The sequence below is a fragment of the Dioscorea cayenensis genome, chromosome 8 (genome assembly GCF_009730915.1).
Source record: "Dioscorea cayenensis subsp. rotundata cultivar TDr96_F1 chromosome 8, TDr96_F1_v2_PseudoChromosome.rev07_lg8_w22 25.fasta, whole genome shotgun sequence".
In the NCBI taxonomy this organism is placed as follows: domain Eukaryota; kingdom Viridiplantae; phylum Streptophyta; class Magnoliopsida; order Dioscoreales; family Dioscoreaceae; genus Dioscorea; species Dioscorea cayenensis.
In genome coordinates, this window is record NC_052478.1 from 3,661,057 (window position 1) to 3,679,333 (window position 18,277).

The 18,277-nt window shown below is 32.1% G+C and overlaps 2 protein-coding genes across 2 annotated transcripts; one reads left to right on the plus strand and one right to left on the minus strand.

Moving 5' to 3' along the window:
- The first annotated feature begins 7,913 nt into the window (after positions 1 to 7,913).
- Positions 7,914 to 9,342, plus strand: LOC120267808 (CBL-interacting serine/threonine-protein kinase 4-like). Its single transcript, XM_039275490.1, has one exon. It carries the CDS (start codon positions 7,948 to 7,950, stop codon positions 9,259 to 9,261), a length of 1,314 nt encoding a protein of 437 aa, XP_039131424.1. The 5' UTR covers positions 7,914 to 7,947; the 3' UTR covers positions 9,262 to 9,342.
- Positions 9,343 to 12,581: 3,239 nt separating this feature from the next.
- On the minus strand, positions 12,582 to 17,582 carry LOC120267100 (light-inducible protein CPRF2-like). Its single transcript, XM_039274801.1, is given in 7 exon segments — positions 12,582 to 13,352; positions 14,558 to 14,683; positions 14,783 to 14,858; positions 15,285 to 15,453; positions 16,288 to 16,378; positions 17,085 to 17,421; positions 17,423 to 17,582. Coding segments are annotated over 7 exon segments (1,284 nt in total). The 5' UTR covers positions 17,485 to 17,582; the 3' UTR covers positions 12,582 to 12,929.
- Between the last annotated feature and the right edge of the window lie 695 nt (positions 17,583 to 18,277).

Consider the following 18,277-nt stretch of genomic DNA (forward strand, 5'->3'; position numbering starts at 1 on the left):
AAAATGGCATTAATTTTTTTAATTAAGATTAACAAAAACCAGTGAAAACATTGCATGTAAAAGCTCACTAGGAAAAAGAGTGATTTTAATTTATTACTGTACGTTGATTAGAGACGTGTTGGTGCAAAGAGGTGAGCTCATCCTTGTGTCAATGCAAGTCTTTTTTGATGCGAGACGAACTTTTATTCGGGTAGAAAAATAATTTTAAACTTTTATTAAAATTTAATAAAATAGATATAAAGATAAAATGTAAAACTCAAAAGTAAAGGGATAAAAAATATAACAGAGGAAGATATGTGAATTTTCTTAAATTTAATCATATAATATAAGAGTTTCAATCATCATAGAAAATATTAAGGAAAAATTGTAAATGATGAGACTATTATTTTAATGAGTATATGGAATTGTACTGATGATCTAATTTTTGTTAAGGGCTTCACAAGAAAGTTGCGTTTTAAATTTTATCAAGACGACAAAATAGTTTTTACCCTTTTAAAAAAATCATAACTCCCTTACATTTAATATATTAACATACAGACCAATTTTCTCCCATAGGCGTCTTGCCATTGATGGGCCGGCCAGAAAGGCTGGGCCAATTCCAACCTGCCTGTTTTGGGCCTCTCTCTGGAAACTGCCTTTCCGTTACAAGCCCATGGCTTGATGGACTGACTAGTTATTTTAATATATATATATATATATATTATTAAAATTTAGAAAGATTGATTAGTTATTTTAATATGGGAATTTGTAAAAGATCATCCGTAATTGGGGAAAAGCAATAGATAAAAAAATACACTTTTACTATTTATTGCACTGTTGAGTCTACTGTAAGTGAGCGTAGTGCATTAGTACTGTTCACAAAACGAGATGCTTTATAGCGTTGAATTGAAATTCAATAGTTGTGGATGAATGTTTGTAGAATTCAATTTTATAAATGAATTTTATACAAAAATTTGTAGAAGATACCACCTCTTGTAATAAAAATATGCACATTGCTTTTAAACCATAAAATAAAAATATGGTATGAATAGGAGAAGTAGGATAACAGTTATTGCAATGTGATACACATTTGTTTAATAAGTTAATAACTAATCCGTTCGGATAAAGAATAAGATTTTGGCCACTGTTTAAATATATATGGATTAGCTTTTGTATTTCTCTTCTTATCTCTACCAATATATATATATATATATATATATATATATATATATATAGAGAGAGAGAGAGAGAGAGAGGCATAAAAGAGAAGAAGGGGAACTAGGGATAACCTGATAAAATTAAAAATTAATATAAATGAAAGAAATTACATTTGAAAAACAAAAGACCATCGATTACATTACAAGGCCACCAACTTTTGCATGCCTCTCTTTGCTCTTACTCTCAAATCTCTACAACACCCTTCCAAAAATATTCCTTGAATATTCTTTTATAAAACACGTTTTCCTACTTATAATACAAGTAAAAACTATCTTTGATAAATAAACTCCCAAATTCAAAGTTGAATATCAAGTTATCAACTATCAAGTCCATGTGTTCCATTCACTGACCCATTCTGTCTTTGTTTTCAACAGTAGTTGGGTACAATAAGGTAACAAGTTGCGCAGACAAACGTACCATAGTCATTAGTCATCACAAATACAGTGAACCATCTTTGTTTTTTTATGGGCCTTGAAAATGACAGAGAATGATGCAATCACTCCCCCAATTTCCCACTTAAAACAAGTTGCCATTTTTTTTTTTTTAAACAGGAGAAACAACAGCTCCAGAGCCCTGTTAAACTGTCAGAAATGTGTACAAATTTCAATGGAGTAGATATAGTGATATACCGCGATATATAAAGCACTAAGACCACTCATATATAACCACTATTACATCTCTTAAAAATATACTTTCAGCTAAAAATTAAACTATTATCACTCGATGAAGAGCTTTATCAGTGACTCGCATACCAATAGACTATTTAGTCGTTGGCCCATCTTTCAACCATTCTAATAAGCCTTAGGAGCAACAAACAGAGCATAATTATGCTTATTTTATATAATTGATAATAACACTGGTTTAATAATTAGGCATGATATGGAATTTCATATAATCATTTGTTGCATGTGAAGTTGGAGCCTATTTAGGAGATGGCCATTTTGTAGTAGGCCAACTTCCTACAATCATTATATCTTTAGTCAACTATATTTGTATTTTCTCATCCTATTTTATAATTATATATACACACACATAACTATAAATAATATAGCTAATAATTTTTTAATTCATTTACATCAAAATCTTTTGTGTATGGTATATGTGACACTTCTCTGACTTTCCTTAAATAAAAAAACATTTGTCACCTATTTATCATAAAAAAAAACACTTACAAATGATGTAAGAACATATTATAAGGGAAAATAAATTATAAGTTCCTGAAAATTTCAAAATTTTTCAAACAGACCTTCTGACATTTGAATTTTTCAGACATATCTTCATTTTCTGACAGCTTATTTTTTAGTCACTGTAACTCACTCCGTCAGTTTAATCTATCTTATGACATGTACTTCCTTCTTAATAAATATATTTTTCATTTAACATTGCGTGTTTACGTGTAACAATATAAGTTTTCACTTAATATATTACATTTTCATTTAATATTTGTTTTTTATGTTTAATATCTGGCATTCTCGTTTAAAATTATATGTTTTCACTTAAAAAACTAAAGAGTATTTCCATTAACATCAATTACTTTTGTGACAAAAATACTGAAAAGTAAACTATCGAAAAAAAAGATTTTTTAGGAATATTTAAATTTGACTAGACAATATGTGAATAAGTAAAACTTGAAAGAATTTTTAGGACATTTTTAGCAGTTGTGATTGTAATATTGAGGGGGCACATATATAAAATAATAATATTTTTCTTAGGATGACCATGGGTAAAATTCTTTCCAATTTTTACGTTTTGAGAGGCGTATTATTGAAATCAAATGCCCACATGTTTCAAATAATGGTGGGTATTTGAATTTCTTCAACATCATAATTCCAATTTGAAAACTTTTTTTTAAAATTATTTTTTCGTGTAACATGTTAACGAATCAAAAAAACAAATCCACCACACATCACCACACACCACACATGCTTATTTTGATTATTATTGGTTTTTTTTTAAAAAAAAATCAATGCATATTCAAGGAGTTGATATTGTAAAATAAGACTTTCTAATGAAATTTTTTTATGCAACATATGTTAGGTATTCATTCACACATGCTTATTTTGAGTATTATTGGTTTTTTTATATTGTAAAATAAGACTTTCTAATGAAAATTTTTTATGCAACTTATGTTAGGTATTCATTCGCATGTTTATTTTGAATATTATTGGTTTTTTTTCAAAACAAAAATCAATGCATATTCAAGGAGTTTGATATTGTAAAATAAGACTTTCTAATGAAATTTTTTTATGCAACTTCTGTTAGGTATTCAATTAAGAACAACTAATGGAATGAGGATAGACTTCAAAATTAAATATGACTTACTCCCACAAACATATTGAGCTTTACAAATTATTACATAATAATAAATCAATTTCACACATGATAAATGGACAAATCTCACTTAAAAATTTTGTATTTTATTTGTTATCTTATGAACAATACTGCAAGTTTATGTATATATAAATTTATTCTAGCAAGTTGAACATTAAAAAATAAAATACAATAAATGAATACGAACAAATTTAATTTATGAAGAACCAAACCCATCAATATCTTAATAGCTTAACTGTTAACTTCATCGAAAACATATAAAATTTAAAGTAATTAGCTAAAGAAAATATCTAAAAAATAAAATAATAAATATGAGTTTTAGACTTGGTCTATCAAATATTATAAAGTTAACATTCAATAATGAATGTACACCTTGTTCTTGAATCATGCCATTCTAATCTTTGTTGTTATTCATTGCAAGGAAAATTTACAACTAGATCCTTATCAAATTTCCTAAATAAACTAGTCTTGTGACAATGAAATGAAGATCTAATGCTGCATATCTCTCGAGTTCAAAGTCTCATATGAATCAAAATCTCTCTTCTAAGCAATCTAATCATACATTAATAGTTTAAACATCTAGAAAAGAAAAAAAATATTAATATCATTGTATGCATGGGACAAACAATTGATTATATTTTCAAAGCATAGTTTTCCTTGTCATTTTATAAGTGCTAATGCTTGTTGCTTTCTTGAATCCTATTAAGAGGTGCCTTTCCAAGCACAAAGCCATTAACTAGCATGATTAGATTAAAGAAAAAAGTGATTAATTAGCCTTTGGCATTAAGGAAAAGCCATAAAAGTTGTATGTTAATATAATTGGTGATTAGCAATTATGCAAGCTGTTATTGTTAATGGTTAATAACTCGTGTTGCGTTATAATCCAAATATATATATATATATATATATATATGTATATTGAATTTAGAAATTTAAAAAATATGCAAACAAAATACAACATACTTAAAAACAAAAAGCAGGAGACATCTTATGATATAAAGTTTTATGGAGCTAACTCAAGAATAAATTTAAGGGATACTTTATTACAACTAATCATTCGGCATTACAAGAACATTAGAAAAAAAACACTCGCTGAGAAACAAAAAATATATATAATTAATAGTTTAAATTACAAGATACAAACAAAAACGATGGGAAAATCAAATCCTATCTTGCTAGTGGTCTATTGAGTATCAACTATCAAGAACCAAAGTTATTCTAAGAGCATCTTTATTCATTGAGCATTGCTCAATGAACGATCAAAATTTAAACGAGCCTCACTCATTTTTTTTTTAATAATTAACTCAATTTGTTATAAAATGTATAAATAATTATTTTAATATAATTAATTATCATTTGTTAGATAACTAAACTTTTTTAGATATATTAATAATTATTTTCATTAAATAATTTTTGCTAGATATATATATTTATTTTAAAATATAGTATAATAATTATGAAAAATAGTTTGATGGATGAGAGTTTAATAGAATAATACAATGACATGAACATCAAACTCTTAAATAGTATAACAATTTAAAATACCTAGCCATGATTACTATCACTAATATTATCTTTGACGATCTATTTTACCAAGTGGGCAATTAGCTCCTCTATGAAATACCATTGTTGACATCTTAATCATGAACTAATGCCACACCAGCTGATTAATTTGTCTTACATAAAGATTTTATTTATACTCAAACCTCTCAAATTATGTTTATTTTTTATTTTTGAATCTATAAAAGAGCGAAGACCAGCTGAAAATCCATCAAAACAGCTAATTTATATTACTAGAAAAATCCACTTAATTAGAATTTGTATCCGGATTAAAATCGTTTTTATTATCAATACTAGAGGTATAAAATAACTTTTTTTATAAATCTTAAACTTTAATATTTGTTTGTTGTTTGATGAGTAAAAATATATTTTATTAAATCAACAAAAAAAAGATGGAAAATATTCATGATGATAAAGATATAAATAGCATATTGCAATGTGTTTTGTAAAAGTAAAATCTCAAAAACAAAAAAAAAGGGAAAAAAAAACTTTCACGTTTTGGTTCTAAAGGGCAATAAAATTAATTATATTATGATTCTCACAATATTTATTTTTAATTCTAACTTTAATAATAAAAAATAAAAATAAAAAATAGCCGCACCAAAAAAAATTAAAATTATTAAAAATGACTGTGACGCACTCAAAACCATCAAATGTTGCAACGAATAATCATAGCTACACCCACTTTAGAGGCATCGTTTTGATTTAACAACTATTTTTCAAGATATCACTTTAGACCCGGCTTATATTGTACCAAATCTTTAACCCCAAAAAATTATAAATTTATCAAAGATTAATTGTCACAAAAATATATTAATAATTTAGTTATATAATATCAACAAGGTACTTTTATTATTTTCCTTGTGCTTATAAAAAAGAAATATGACTAACATCAAATATAACAAAATCTTATAATCTAAAATTTCCTTTTAGGAAATATAAGCAAGTTTTATTTTCAAACTAAATTGTCTCAACCTTTTTTAATAATTAAAAATTTAGTATTTTTTCAAAGCCCTTTTTAATGTTAAATCATTGACAATAGTAAGATGAGCAAAATAATCATAATTATTTAATTTTAGTGTTTAATATAATAATTTCACTTATTAATATATTATTTTAAAAAAATCAATGGCAAAGAGAAAAAGACAATCATAATTAAAAGTAGCGGTCATCCCAAGAAAAAACCTAATAAAAAAAATATATAATGACCCATCCATTATAAATGACATAAATACAAATTTTTTTCTATGGTTTTCTTTTTGTTTGCATTAGGTCCAATGACAGTCTAGCTCAATATCAGTCTAGCTCAATTGAAATGACATATATAATCATCTCTCAGTGTCCGTTTGCTTCTGCGGTAATGTAAAAAGATTACCATGTATTACGTGGTAATCTCAAAATATTACCACGTTTAACATTATATTAGTGGTAATCTGTATAGTAATATCACATTACTAACTTATAAATATTACTAAAAAAGTGATAATCATATTACCACCAAATTTGGTGTCTATCTTGAATTACCGTGGTAATTTTATAACTTTTTAAATTTTAACAAATTGATTACCATGAAAACCAAAGTAATAAAAGTTCCCAACCAAACATGGTTATATTAAATTACCGCAATATTCCCACCCATATAACATTCCCACTCATATTATCATAGTAATCTCGTTACGTGGTAATATGTCATTAACATGAACCAAACAGCCTCTCAATCTCAATATCAGTCTAGCAAAATACTTTAATCATTCGTGTATTTTTCTATCTTTACTCATTTACTATTATGTTAAAAAATTTCATTACTCCGGCTATACTCCAACTTAAAAACTGAAAAAAAAGAAACAAATTTTAAAAATAATCTCTAAAATAATTAGTTCAAATCATCATTAACAAATTATTTTTTTAATAAATATGAATAAACGATGTGATCTAACTCTCAACATATGTTTTGAGATAAAACAAAAAAAAACCTCTAATTTACACTGTAGCAGATGTTCATTTTAGAGAAAGTGAGGGAAATAAGGGGAAGTGGTCTGTCTTCCCCCACTTATGGTGTTCATTTGTGCTAAAGTGGGGGAAGTGACACTTTCCGTCACTTCTCCCACTTCCAACTGAAGTGGATTTTGAACTAAGCCCACTTCAGTATTTTTTTTACTGAAAGTGGAAGTGAGTCAATCTAGAAAAACTAACTTATTTTCACTTTTAAAGTTTTTTTTGAACTCATAGAACTTAATCCAACACCTAAATCCTTTGGTTATATTCTCATTTTCTGACAAATAAACACAGAAGTCCTGAAAGTGATATCCCTTCCTCTCACTTCAAAGAAGTGGCACTTCTCACACTTCCTCAGTTCCCCCACATTAACAGTGAAATGAACCCTTGCAATTCACATACTTGACAACACAAACAAGCTCCTAAATTTTAATATTATATATATATATATATATAAAGTATAGAATCAACTTCTAATCAATTTCACATCAATCATCAAAATCACCAAAATCTACAAAAGCAAATGAACTCAACCCCACCATCCTCCCCTCCCAACACCAAGTAAAAGCAACCGTCAATCAAACAACCAAACAACACAAACACAACAGCAACCTACTACCCAGCCAAACAATAACCCAATCAAACCCAATCCCACTGCAACTGCAAGTGGAATCTTCTCCTCACCATCCTTCTCCCCCCTCCCAATCATATACTTAACAACCATTAACTAATTAACAATTACCCAATAATCAATCCCCTCTCCCCCTCTCTTATAATCCTCAATCATCACCAATTTAAAGCTCACCACACCTCCTCCTCTCCTCCTCCCATTTCTCCACAGAAAAAGAAAAAAAAAAGGGAAAAATGGGAACAGGTTCTCGGAGTCCAAAAGACGGGCACGAAGTGCTACTGGGAAAGTACGAGCTCGGGCGCGTGCTCGGGCGCGGCACGTTCGCCAAGGTCTACCACGCGCGCGCGCTCTCCGACGGCACCAACGTGGCCATCAAAGTTCTCGACAAACCCGAAGCCGTGTGCTCAGGCATGGCCCCGCGCATCCTGCGCGAAGTCTCGGCCATGAGCCGTCTCTCCCACCCCAACATCGTCCGTCTCCATGAAGTCATGGCCACCAAATCCAAGATCTATCTCGTCATGGAACACGCCCGCGGTGGCGAGCTCTTCGCCCGCATCTCTCGACGTGGTCGACTTCCTGAACCCATGGCTCGCCGATACTTCCAGCAACTCGTCTCGGCGCTCCGCTTTTGCCACGCGCGCGGTGTCTCGCACCGTGATGTTAAACCTCAGAACCTCCTTCTCGACCGCGATGGTAATCTCAAGATCTCTGATTTCGGGCTCTCTGCTTTGCCAGAGCACGTCAAGGATGGACTCCTCCATACGGCTTGTGGCACTCCGGCTTATACCGCGCCGGAGGTCATCCGCCGGAAAGGCTATGATGGTGCCAAAGCTGATGCTTGGTCTTGTGGTGTCATCCTCTTTGTCCTTCTCGCTGGTTTCTTGCCTTTTGATGATGCTAATCTTCCGCTCATGTACCGGAAAATCCAGAAACGGGATTATGAGTTCCCACCTTGGTTTCCTCCGTCTGCTAAGCGTGTTGTTTTCCGGCTTCTGGATCCTAACCCGGAGACAAGACTCACCATTGAAGGTGTGATGGAGCTTCCTTGGTTTAAGAGGTCTTTGAGTGTTGATTCTCAGTTGAGCTTGATGGAAAATGAAGAGGATACAACAACGAAGAAGATGATGATTAGAACAATATCCATGAATGCTTTTGACATCATATCTTTGTCAAAAGGATTGGATTTGTCAGGGATGTTTGAAGGAGGGAGAGTGAGAGAACAGAGGTTTACTACAAAGGAAACAGTGGAGAAGGTTTCGGAGAGGATTAGAGAGGTTGGGATGAAACTTGGGTATGAGTTTGAGAACAGGAAAGGTGGCATTGTTGGGGTGGGGAAGGATGGGTCTGTGTTGAAGGTGGAGGTGTCGGAGGTGGCGCCGCCATTGTTGTTGGTGGAGCTGAAGGAAGAAGGGAGTACTGTTCATGTGAGTGATCATGGAGATGTTGATAATGGTAATGGTGAACGTGTTAAGTGGGATAAGATGAGACGTGAGCTTGCAGACATTGTGTTTGCATGGCATAATCTTGATGATGATGATGATACGTGAATTTGAGGTTTGGTTTGGTTTATTGTTTGAATTGTAAATATTTGATAATGTTTGTGATGATTTTAAGGTTGTTGTTTTATGGATTGGGTGTAAAAAAATTATGAATTTTTATGTATCATCAAATTGTGGTTGTTGATAAGTCCTGTTGAAGGAGTGTTGTTGGAATGGAATCTGTGTCTTTTTCTTTCTTTTTTTTTTTTGGGAGAATAATTATAGAAGTAAATGAAGGCTTTCATTGGGTCTTTCTGAGCCACAGAAGCTGAAGTGGAAGGTGGGATAGTGGTGGGAAGTTGATGCATTGCATTTGCAGTGCAATTACACTGCATTTGCCTTATTTCATGGAAAGGTGTTTGTTTAATTTAGTGGCTCTTTTGTTCTTTGAGAGTTTGGTCAAATATCAAGAAAACCAAAGTGGTTCACCTTCTGCCATCAACAATTCAATGTCACATATAATTCACTTTAAAAAACAAGAGCCAGCAGTCTTTGTTATTATAAAGAGTATGTGTATTATTAGTATATGAATTAAGAACTGATGTGGATCTAAAAATGACCTTTTTAATCTAAAATTGTCTCACATCTCATCATAAAATTTTTATTTAGTGTTACAATTACATATTAGCAACTGAAAAATTCAAAACCAACCAAAAAAAAACTAGAAATAAAACAATGTAAAATTTGGCTGATGACATTGAGCACTTATTCTTTATTATTATTAAAAACATTGAATTATTGATGCTTGGAGAAACTGAACTCCTATAGGAGGAAAGATCCAGATGAACTTTTATTGACATTTATAAGAATTGATTATATTATTGGTTGCACTCTGCTTGCATATGAGGCTCTTGCTTGTGCTAATGAGTGTGATGGAATTATAATTATCAAAGGACAAGCGGAAGTAGCAGAGAGTTTTCATTTATAAGACAATCTTCTTCTTTATTTTGTTTGTTGACTATTGTGATAAAATGAGAGGCTTATATTGCTAGGAGATATTATTATTGCTATTATTAATTTGGATAAGAGTAGAATTGTAGAAAGTTGAAGTACTTGTTTGCTTGTTGAAGCTACAACCTTTTTTTTGTAATATTTATTGACTTTCATATTGTCGATGTCAGTGGTCCAAAGTTCCAAACTAGTATTATTGATTTGTTTTTCACTCTCAATATAATGAAGGATATAACAATTATTAAAATAATAATTATTGTTGTTGTTGTTGTTGCTATAATTGTTGATGAAGTGGTAGGAAATGAAGTTATCCACATTTATTTTGTACTGGATTTAGTGATAGATTATTCTGAATTTATTTTGTAGATTTGGTTGGGTATTTGACAATTTATTCAAAATTTGTTTGGATTAAAAGCTAACAATGCAATGCATGAAAAATACATTGAGTTTATCCATGGTCATCGAAATTATCATTAAATAATATATATATACACACACACAAAAGCAATAAAGTTATAAAAAAAAAGACAAATAAATATAATAATACACTAATTATGGTAACTTAATAATTTTTAAAGATTAATTAACTTGATTAGACATCACATTGACAATTAAAAATCTACTATATATACCAAAAAATAATTCAAAAATCAAATCAAGCTAATAAATTTTTTTGCTATACCACTCTTGAAGGAAAGGGGTATAATATCCTTTCATAAAAAATTTGTGAATAAAATAGTGGATAAATAATATTATTATAGTTTTTATATAATATTTTATAGTATATAGGATAGTTGATCTAAGAATTTAATTCTAGGTTATACATTCATTATTTTCATACAACATTCTACTGCAGCAGGGGACATGTTATATCTCTTTCAAATGGTCTAAAGGAATAGAAAATTTTATTATTTCTCTGAAATGCCATTAGTTTTGAGCGGTAATGGTAATATCATTAGAAGCACTTATGCAGATTTACTTGACTAAGACCTTTTTTGAGTTGGCTTCTCAAAAAAATATTTTTTTAAATTTAGTAGAAGTGTTTCTGAAAAAAAAAGTGTTTTTCCAGAGTAAGTTAAGCACTTTTTTATATTTTGTGTTTGTATTAGTTTTTTCTGTAAAAGCAGAAGCTGTAAAAATAAGTTAAAAAACAGTTTTTTTTAAACGTCGCTCATGATTAGCTTTTGAAAAAAACTGTTTTTTTCAGCTTTTTACACATTTTTTCAGAAAAAGTCAATACAAACAATTTTTTTTTTAACCCAGAATTGTTTAATTTATAAAAAAACACTTCTGGATTTTCCAAAAGCTGATCCAAACCCTAAAATTTAGTGAGCCACTCGTCTGAATACAATAGGGTTATGTGATGTCATAACGCATGCGAGCAAATGAAGACAAGGAACAAAAGAAGTGTGTGCAAAAAAAAAAAATGCAATAATTATTCTATGATATGAAAATATAATAACTAAAAAAAAGGAAAAACACAAGAGAAAGATTATTCAATTATGCGTAGTTGTCAATCTTTCCAAAGTAGAAGCTGTCAAATGTATGACTAGATGTCAAATATAAATCCATTATAAAGTATGGTTTAATATTATATTAAATAAATAATGTATTTTTGTCATTTATTCTCACAGGACTCCACAGTATGGTTTAAACATTTCTCCATACCATGCGTACTCAATTTGATGACCCTTTAAGAAATTTGATGTTTATTCATTTTATTAAAAAAATGGAAAAAAAAATCCAATAATAATAATGGGATCAATAATTGGTTATGGAAAAGAAAAAGTCTGGCAAAGCTGTAAGGAACATATTCATTATGATGCCTTCGCCAAGTTTAATTTGTTTAGCTTCAGATATATATACAGAATAATGCTATACATCATGTATATATTTCACAAAATTTGACACAAATACTAGCCATAGCTTCGGAACAATCTCAGAGCCGGAATTAGAATACGCCGGAATTAGAATACTAGCCATGGCCCCGGAACAATCTCGGAGCCGGAATTAACATTCATGTCAAATTTCATAAAATCTATTCATGATGTATAGCTTTATTAATATATATAACCACACTGAAAGAGTTAATTTATGCACCCTAGTTTGGCATATATATATATATATATATAGATAAAATTTGGCATATAATTTAGTTGATGTAATTACCTTCAATTTGATCAATTTTAAATGATTTAATTTAATCAACGCTCGAAAAGACGGACTTTCTATTGGACCAGGCTTAACATCAAATGGTATTAGCTGCATTTATGCCTTTTCACAGTTCAACCACAACCCCACCCACCAACCCACCCACAAAAAGAATAGTAAATAAATAAATCAATCAAATAAAAAATTACTTCAGCTGGCGATGCAGATTAAACTAGACAATAATTAATTGTATGATGAGATCATTTATATAGAGTAATATAAAGGACCTATAGTGAGTGACAGTTCATGTATAACTACAAAAACACTGGACTTGCCATACAAGGAAGACTGGCATAGCTCTAGCAGATAACAACTTGCTTGAAAGCAGCCAAACTTGACCAATGACTCAGACTGTAAAATAGATGAAGATAAAACTAGCCGCATGTAGCGTTCGACTAAATAATAATGCCACATTTTGCTGAAAATGTGTTTGACAAATACAACAGCATAAGAAGAGGTAGCTTCATGTAAATAATACTGGCGTATTTGGCACATTTAGAGGTGATACTATTTTATTATACCTGGTTTTGTTTGTTGTTGTTGGCAGGGGTATCGGGCTCCCAATCCGCAGCACCATCCCATGGCACAGGTGTGCATGAGCTAGCACCACCGTGAATTCGTTTCTGGAGATGCTCCAAGCTGGCTGCGGGCTGCATTGATGGCGTCCTTCCCATCTTTAATACATCAACAGGAGGATGGGCACCTTCAGGAGGGGATACCACAGGAGGGATCTTTGAAAGGCAGGGGTTGATCCCTTGGTCACAGTGGGCACCCTGAAAGTAATGGTTTGGACCTTCTTGGATGGGAACAGCAGCATCTGAGGTTGCATCAGAAGGGCTTCCGGCGAAAGGCATGCTAAGTGATGAAACATCCGACATGGTTGGATACATGGGATTCACACCAGTTACTCTTTTTACAGAATCCTCTGCCATTTTCACCTGGAGAGAGAATGATGCATTGATACAACATTAACATGACATATATATTGGCAGCCTGTGAAGTTTATCCTGTAGTTTGGGAGTGGAAAACACGTTAATAGAAAAGCATCAGAAGATCTGCTCCCCACCCCTCCTCCTCGGGCAGCCTACTACATGATCAAGCTTTAATTCAAACATCGATAGGCTACGTAGAACAGTTTCTTAAAAAATACGATGAAATAAATATAGCCTTGAACACATGCTTAAAGATAATTATTTTTTAATTCAAAAACTTAATATTAGCTGCAAGAATACACAGATAACCTTCATAATAGACATTCCAGAAGTTAAAAAAAAATTGATTTTATAAAATCATCAATTCATACCTTAATTAACATTTAAACTTTAACTTACAGAAATTTAAATCTTACAACCCATGCAATCATCTGTCTAGTTAGCAAAACTCTTTATGTCAATAAATAGAAATCAACTCCCATATGTCATGCACGATATTAAAAAATTAATCAACCACCAGATATGCACCGAACAAGAATTCATCAGGTTAATTAGATGTTCCCACGTTCATCTTCCTTATAACCCTCTTCAGCTCAGAATTGTAAATATTGATGGTCTCCTCTTTGAAAGGAATGAAGAATCCACTCCAATTCTTGATTTAACTTTCATTAAAAGCTTGTGGAGATAACCCCATTGTTAACGTACTTATTTATAACCTAAATCTTATTTATCTCTATCTGAGAATTTCCATAACATATGCCACAAATAACTAGCAGGAACAACCTATGCATTATGGCTGTATTGTCACTTTCTATCACTCTTCCATCATACAATGCTATCTACTTATCCTCCTTGAAAAAAAAACTTTAGTATTCAAGCCAAATCCATAAATTTTCAACCAGCTTTTAATCAGCTAAGGACCAATTCATATGGCAAATAATGATAATAATAATAAATGAAAATAGAAATCTTGACAACCGAAATATACCTTTATATTTTTTTCCCTATAATTAATCTACTTTTCATGTCTTCCCACCATATGCAAAAGTTTGTAGCCAATTGTTTTTTCTGTTACTTTAGCCTTCTCCCCTGCCCATTAGTATCTTGCTCACAGTGACATAATACTTAAAAAAAAATGTCACTCCCCTACTAACAGATTATTAACTCCAAACCACGGGAGCACACACACAGTCAGAGTTTATAAGCATTACCTTCGCTCTCAAAGTTTCCACATCTGCCTTCAAAATTCTGTTATCAACTGCAGCTTCATTGTATTTCTGATTTATATCTGTAAGGCGCTTCAATAATGATGAGTTCTCAACTCTTAGTTGTGAAACCTGTGTGTTAAGAAATTCAAAACTTATCAGATGGCTCACAGCATTCACTTACAAACACAAAATTACCACATAACTGAATCAAATCTAATAAATCCAAACCTGTGTCTCAAGCTCACTCAGATGTGCTTGTTTTCTTCTTCTAGAGCGCCTCGCAGACTCCCGATTTGATAGCATCCTGAGAGATAATGGATGTGTAAAGAAACCAAATAATCAAATGATTCAATAGGGAAAGAGTTAACACAGATGGCCAAAAGGCTAAAGGAAAATTTCAACATATAAATAGTATATCAGAATATATAGCATCGAGGAAATAAGTCAGATCTAATGATAAAATGGGTTTTTATTCAGATGCATATTAGAATATATAGCATAAAGGAAATAAGTCTGATCAAATGATAAAAGCGAAAAGATATTTCATATATATAACTTTTATTCATTTTTGTGATATGCATATTTGAAGCTAGATCACTACTTATTATGCAAGATTCATATTTTACAGAGAATATATTTTTTCCCCTAAAAAATAGAAATTAGAAAGTGGGAGATGAAAAGCATAAAAACGAGAGTCTTTACAAAGGTTGAATTTCTGAGTTAAAACAACCTCCTAAAACGTTTTGCATCTGCAGGGTCCAAACTGTCATTTGTTTCCACTTCTCCTTCACCTTCATCATCATCTGATTGATCCCTTGATGAACCACTATTAGCAGGTTTACCTTGGACAACTGAGTTTTGTACGACAGCTATAGCTTGAGTGCCCAGAATTCCATCATCTGCATTAGTTCCTAAATCTCTGATCAGAATCAGTATCCACTGATAAAGAAACCATAACGAAACTAGCACACGATTCAAATGATCTAACTGAAGAAGATATTTGAGTCATAAGAATAATATTATTTGTAAAACATAAAGAAAATGCACAAGAATTGCTTGTATTAGTAATTCTTGAGTATTACATAAAAATAAAACTGTCACAGGAATATCACCAGATTGATTGATCCGTAAAGGCCTCACCGAACAAGTTCGCACTTCATGGAACATTAAGGTTTGGAAAGAAAAGAACAATAAGATACAATGACGCCAGTACAAATCAAATGAAAACAGCACCATGGAATCACAGGCTCCCCTGAAACAATATGACATTTTCCTTCAATGGGCAGGTTACTGCTGATAGATTCACTGCACTATCCACAACTTGAAACTACCAATTCAATTCCATTTCCTTCCATATTTACTGAATTTCATGTTCCTGCTGGCACATCATGTCCCTTCAGACCAAGTGCATGAATCAAATTGAAAACTGAGTCAACCTGAACCCCATCTGACCCTTTTCCTAATCCAGTATTACACCCCATCTATTGCATTCCTATAAAGGTCAACACTATAATCTTTGCCTTTTGATTCCATTAAAGTCTATCACTGTAAGAAGTCCAGCATTTAAAATTGCCCAGAAACAAGTATTCATCATGACACAATGTGACAAAACAAAAATAATCACGCACAGATGCACCTAGGCCTTACATGATAAATTATTTCACAAATGCTCGCCCCTCAACATTTTTACTTCAGCATGACAAATTAAGAGACAGTAAGAGAAAAATGTATACCATTAATAAGAGCTTGAGATCCAATTTGGGAAGCCTGTGGAGCCAGAGAGCTATTAACTAAAGAAGAATCTTGAAGTTTTACACTTGTACCCTGCATTAACGAAACCAAATTATGATTTATTGTATGCTTCACTCATCATTAAAGTGCTGACTTCTATGCATAACAAGTTGATAAAATGTGGATAAGTCGAGTTTTTTTTTTATTATTGAATATCTAGGAATCTACATACAAGAAATTAACTTATAATTATTTGGCAACAAGACAACACACGTTAGCCAAAAAGAAAACTAAGCCCCTTAAACAAAAATAATCAAATAAGATCACTGTGGATGTGGTGGCCCTTGATCTATCAAAATGGATAGTCTCAAACTAGAAAATTATAGCTTAATTATATCCAACCCAATGATCGTGCTAACAAAGAGAAATATAATTATTTCATAAAAGCATGTATAAACATTATGTCAAAGAATTTTACTAATATTATGGGCAAAAATGTGCTCTGAATAACAAAAGCCATCATCAAAGAAATTCTTTCCATTTAACCAAGCAAGGATCATCCCCAAGGTCTAAAACAAAACCGCCAAATCCCCAGCGACCCACAAATCTGCTACCGTGACCCAAGAATTCTAGCATTACGACTAAAGCTGCGCTTCATATAACAAAATCCATCATCAAAGAACACGGGGAATAGAAAAGAACCCAAAAGTATCCAATTTCATGAACAAAGAGCAAAGAACATCCGATCCACTAGAAGAAACAGGAGAACCGTGAAATCTCTAAAGACAAAGAGGCATACCCGTGACATCGCCACAGCGGCGCAATACATATCAAGCTTTTTCTTGAGAAGCGCGGCGTACTCCCCCGGATCAACATCCGTCGGCGGATCACCCTCCTGCAGCAACGGCCTCTTGATCTCGACGACATCATCGTCAACTCCACCTTTCGAAGAAACGGAAGCATTAGGGTTCGAATCAGGATTGGGGCTAGGATTTCCCGCCACCTTGGTCGAAGAAAGCGAGGAACTCCCGCGGATCGCCGCCTCCTCAAGGAATTTCTCGAAAAACCATTCGGAAGGGCTCCGGTTCATCGGTCCCCGACTGGCTCCGGCTCCGGCGGCGCACATCGGCGGCTGACGGCGCCGGCGATGGTGCCCAGAAAGAGTCAGTGATCTCATCCACCGGGAAGACCCTCTCCATGAATCCTTTTTCTCTAAAATAGTTGATCTAAAAGCTTCATTTTTGGGAATAGCTTGGTCTTCTCTGGCAGACGTGGAGGAGGATGGGGGATGATATAGTCTGCGACGGCGTCGTTAATTTCACAAAACAACCCCTGCCTTTTTATTTTATTACACTTTTATATATATAATTTTTAAGTTTTAGTTTTGCGTTTTGAGAAACTCTTGTCATTCAGCGCAGCCAGCAAAAGCGAAAGACTTTTTTTATTTTTTTATGTGCACAAAATAACATAATTAATTATTAAGAAACTTCAAGAAAAGTATGTTTAGAGTCTTTAGACCTCTGTTTATTTTACCAGGAGGTTTTTAATATATATATATATAAATTTATAATTTTTTGAAAGGGTGTGCATTAAAATCATTTTTTAGGATGGCTAGAAATGTCTACTTGTTTATGATTATGACATTATGTTTAGAAGAATCAATTTTTTTTAAAAAAAATAAATAGATAAATCACTATTTTATTAGAAACATAAAGTACAGGACGAGACTAACCCACAGAAAAAAATAAACACTTAAGAAAAAAACAGAGCAACTGAATTCTCATCAGTAATAAGACACTCAGTGTAATAACAAGAAAAACAAATAGAAAATTGAGAAAAGAAAAAAAAAACAGATGGGTCAATGAAAATATCTACAGATCTGTTTGAGCTGCTTGTAGAAGTTAATTACCCCTGATCTATGAGAGAGTCTGCATCGCATGATTGAAAAATCTGATTTGATTGAAGCAATACAAAAAAAAATATATTTTTTTG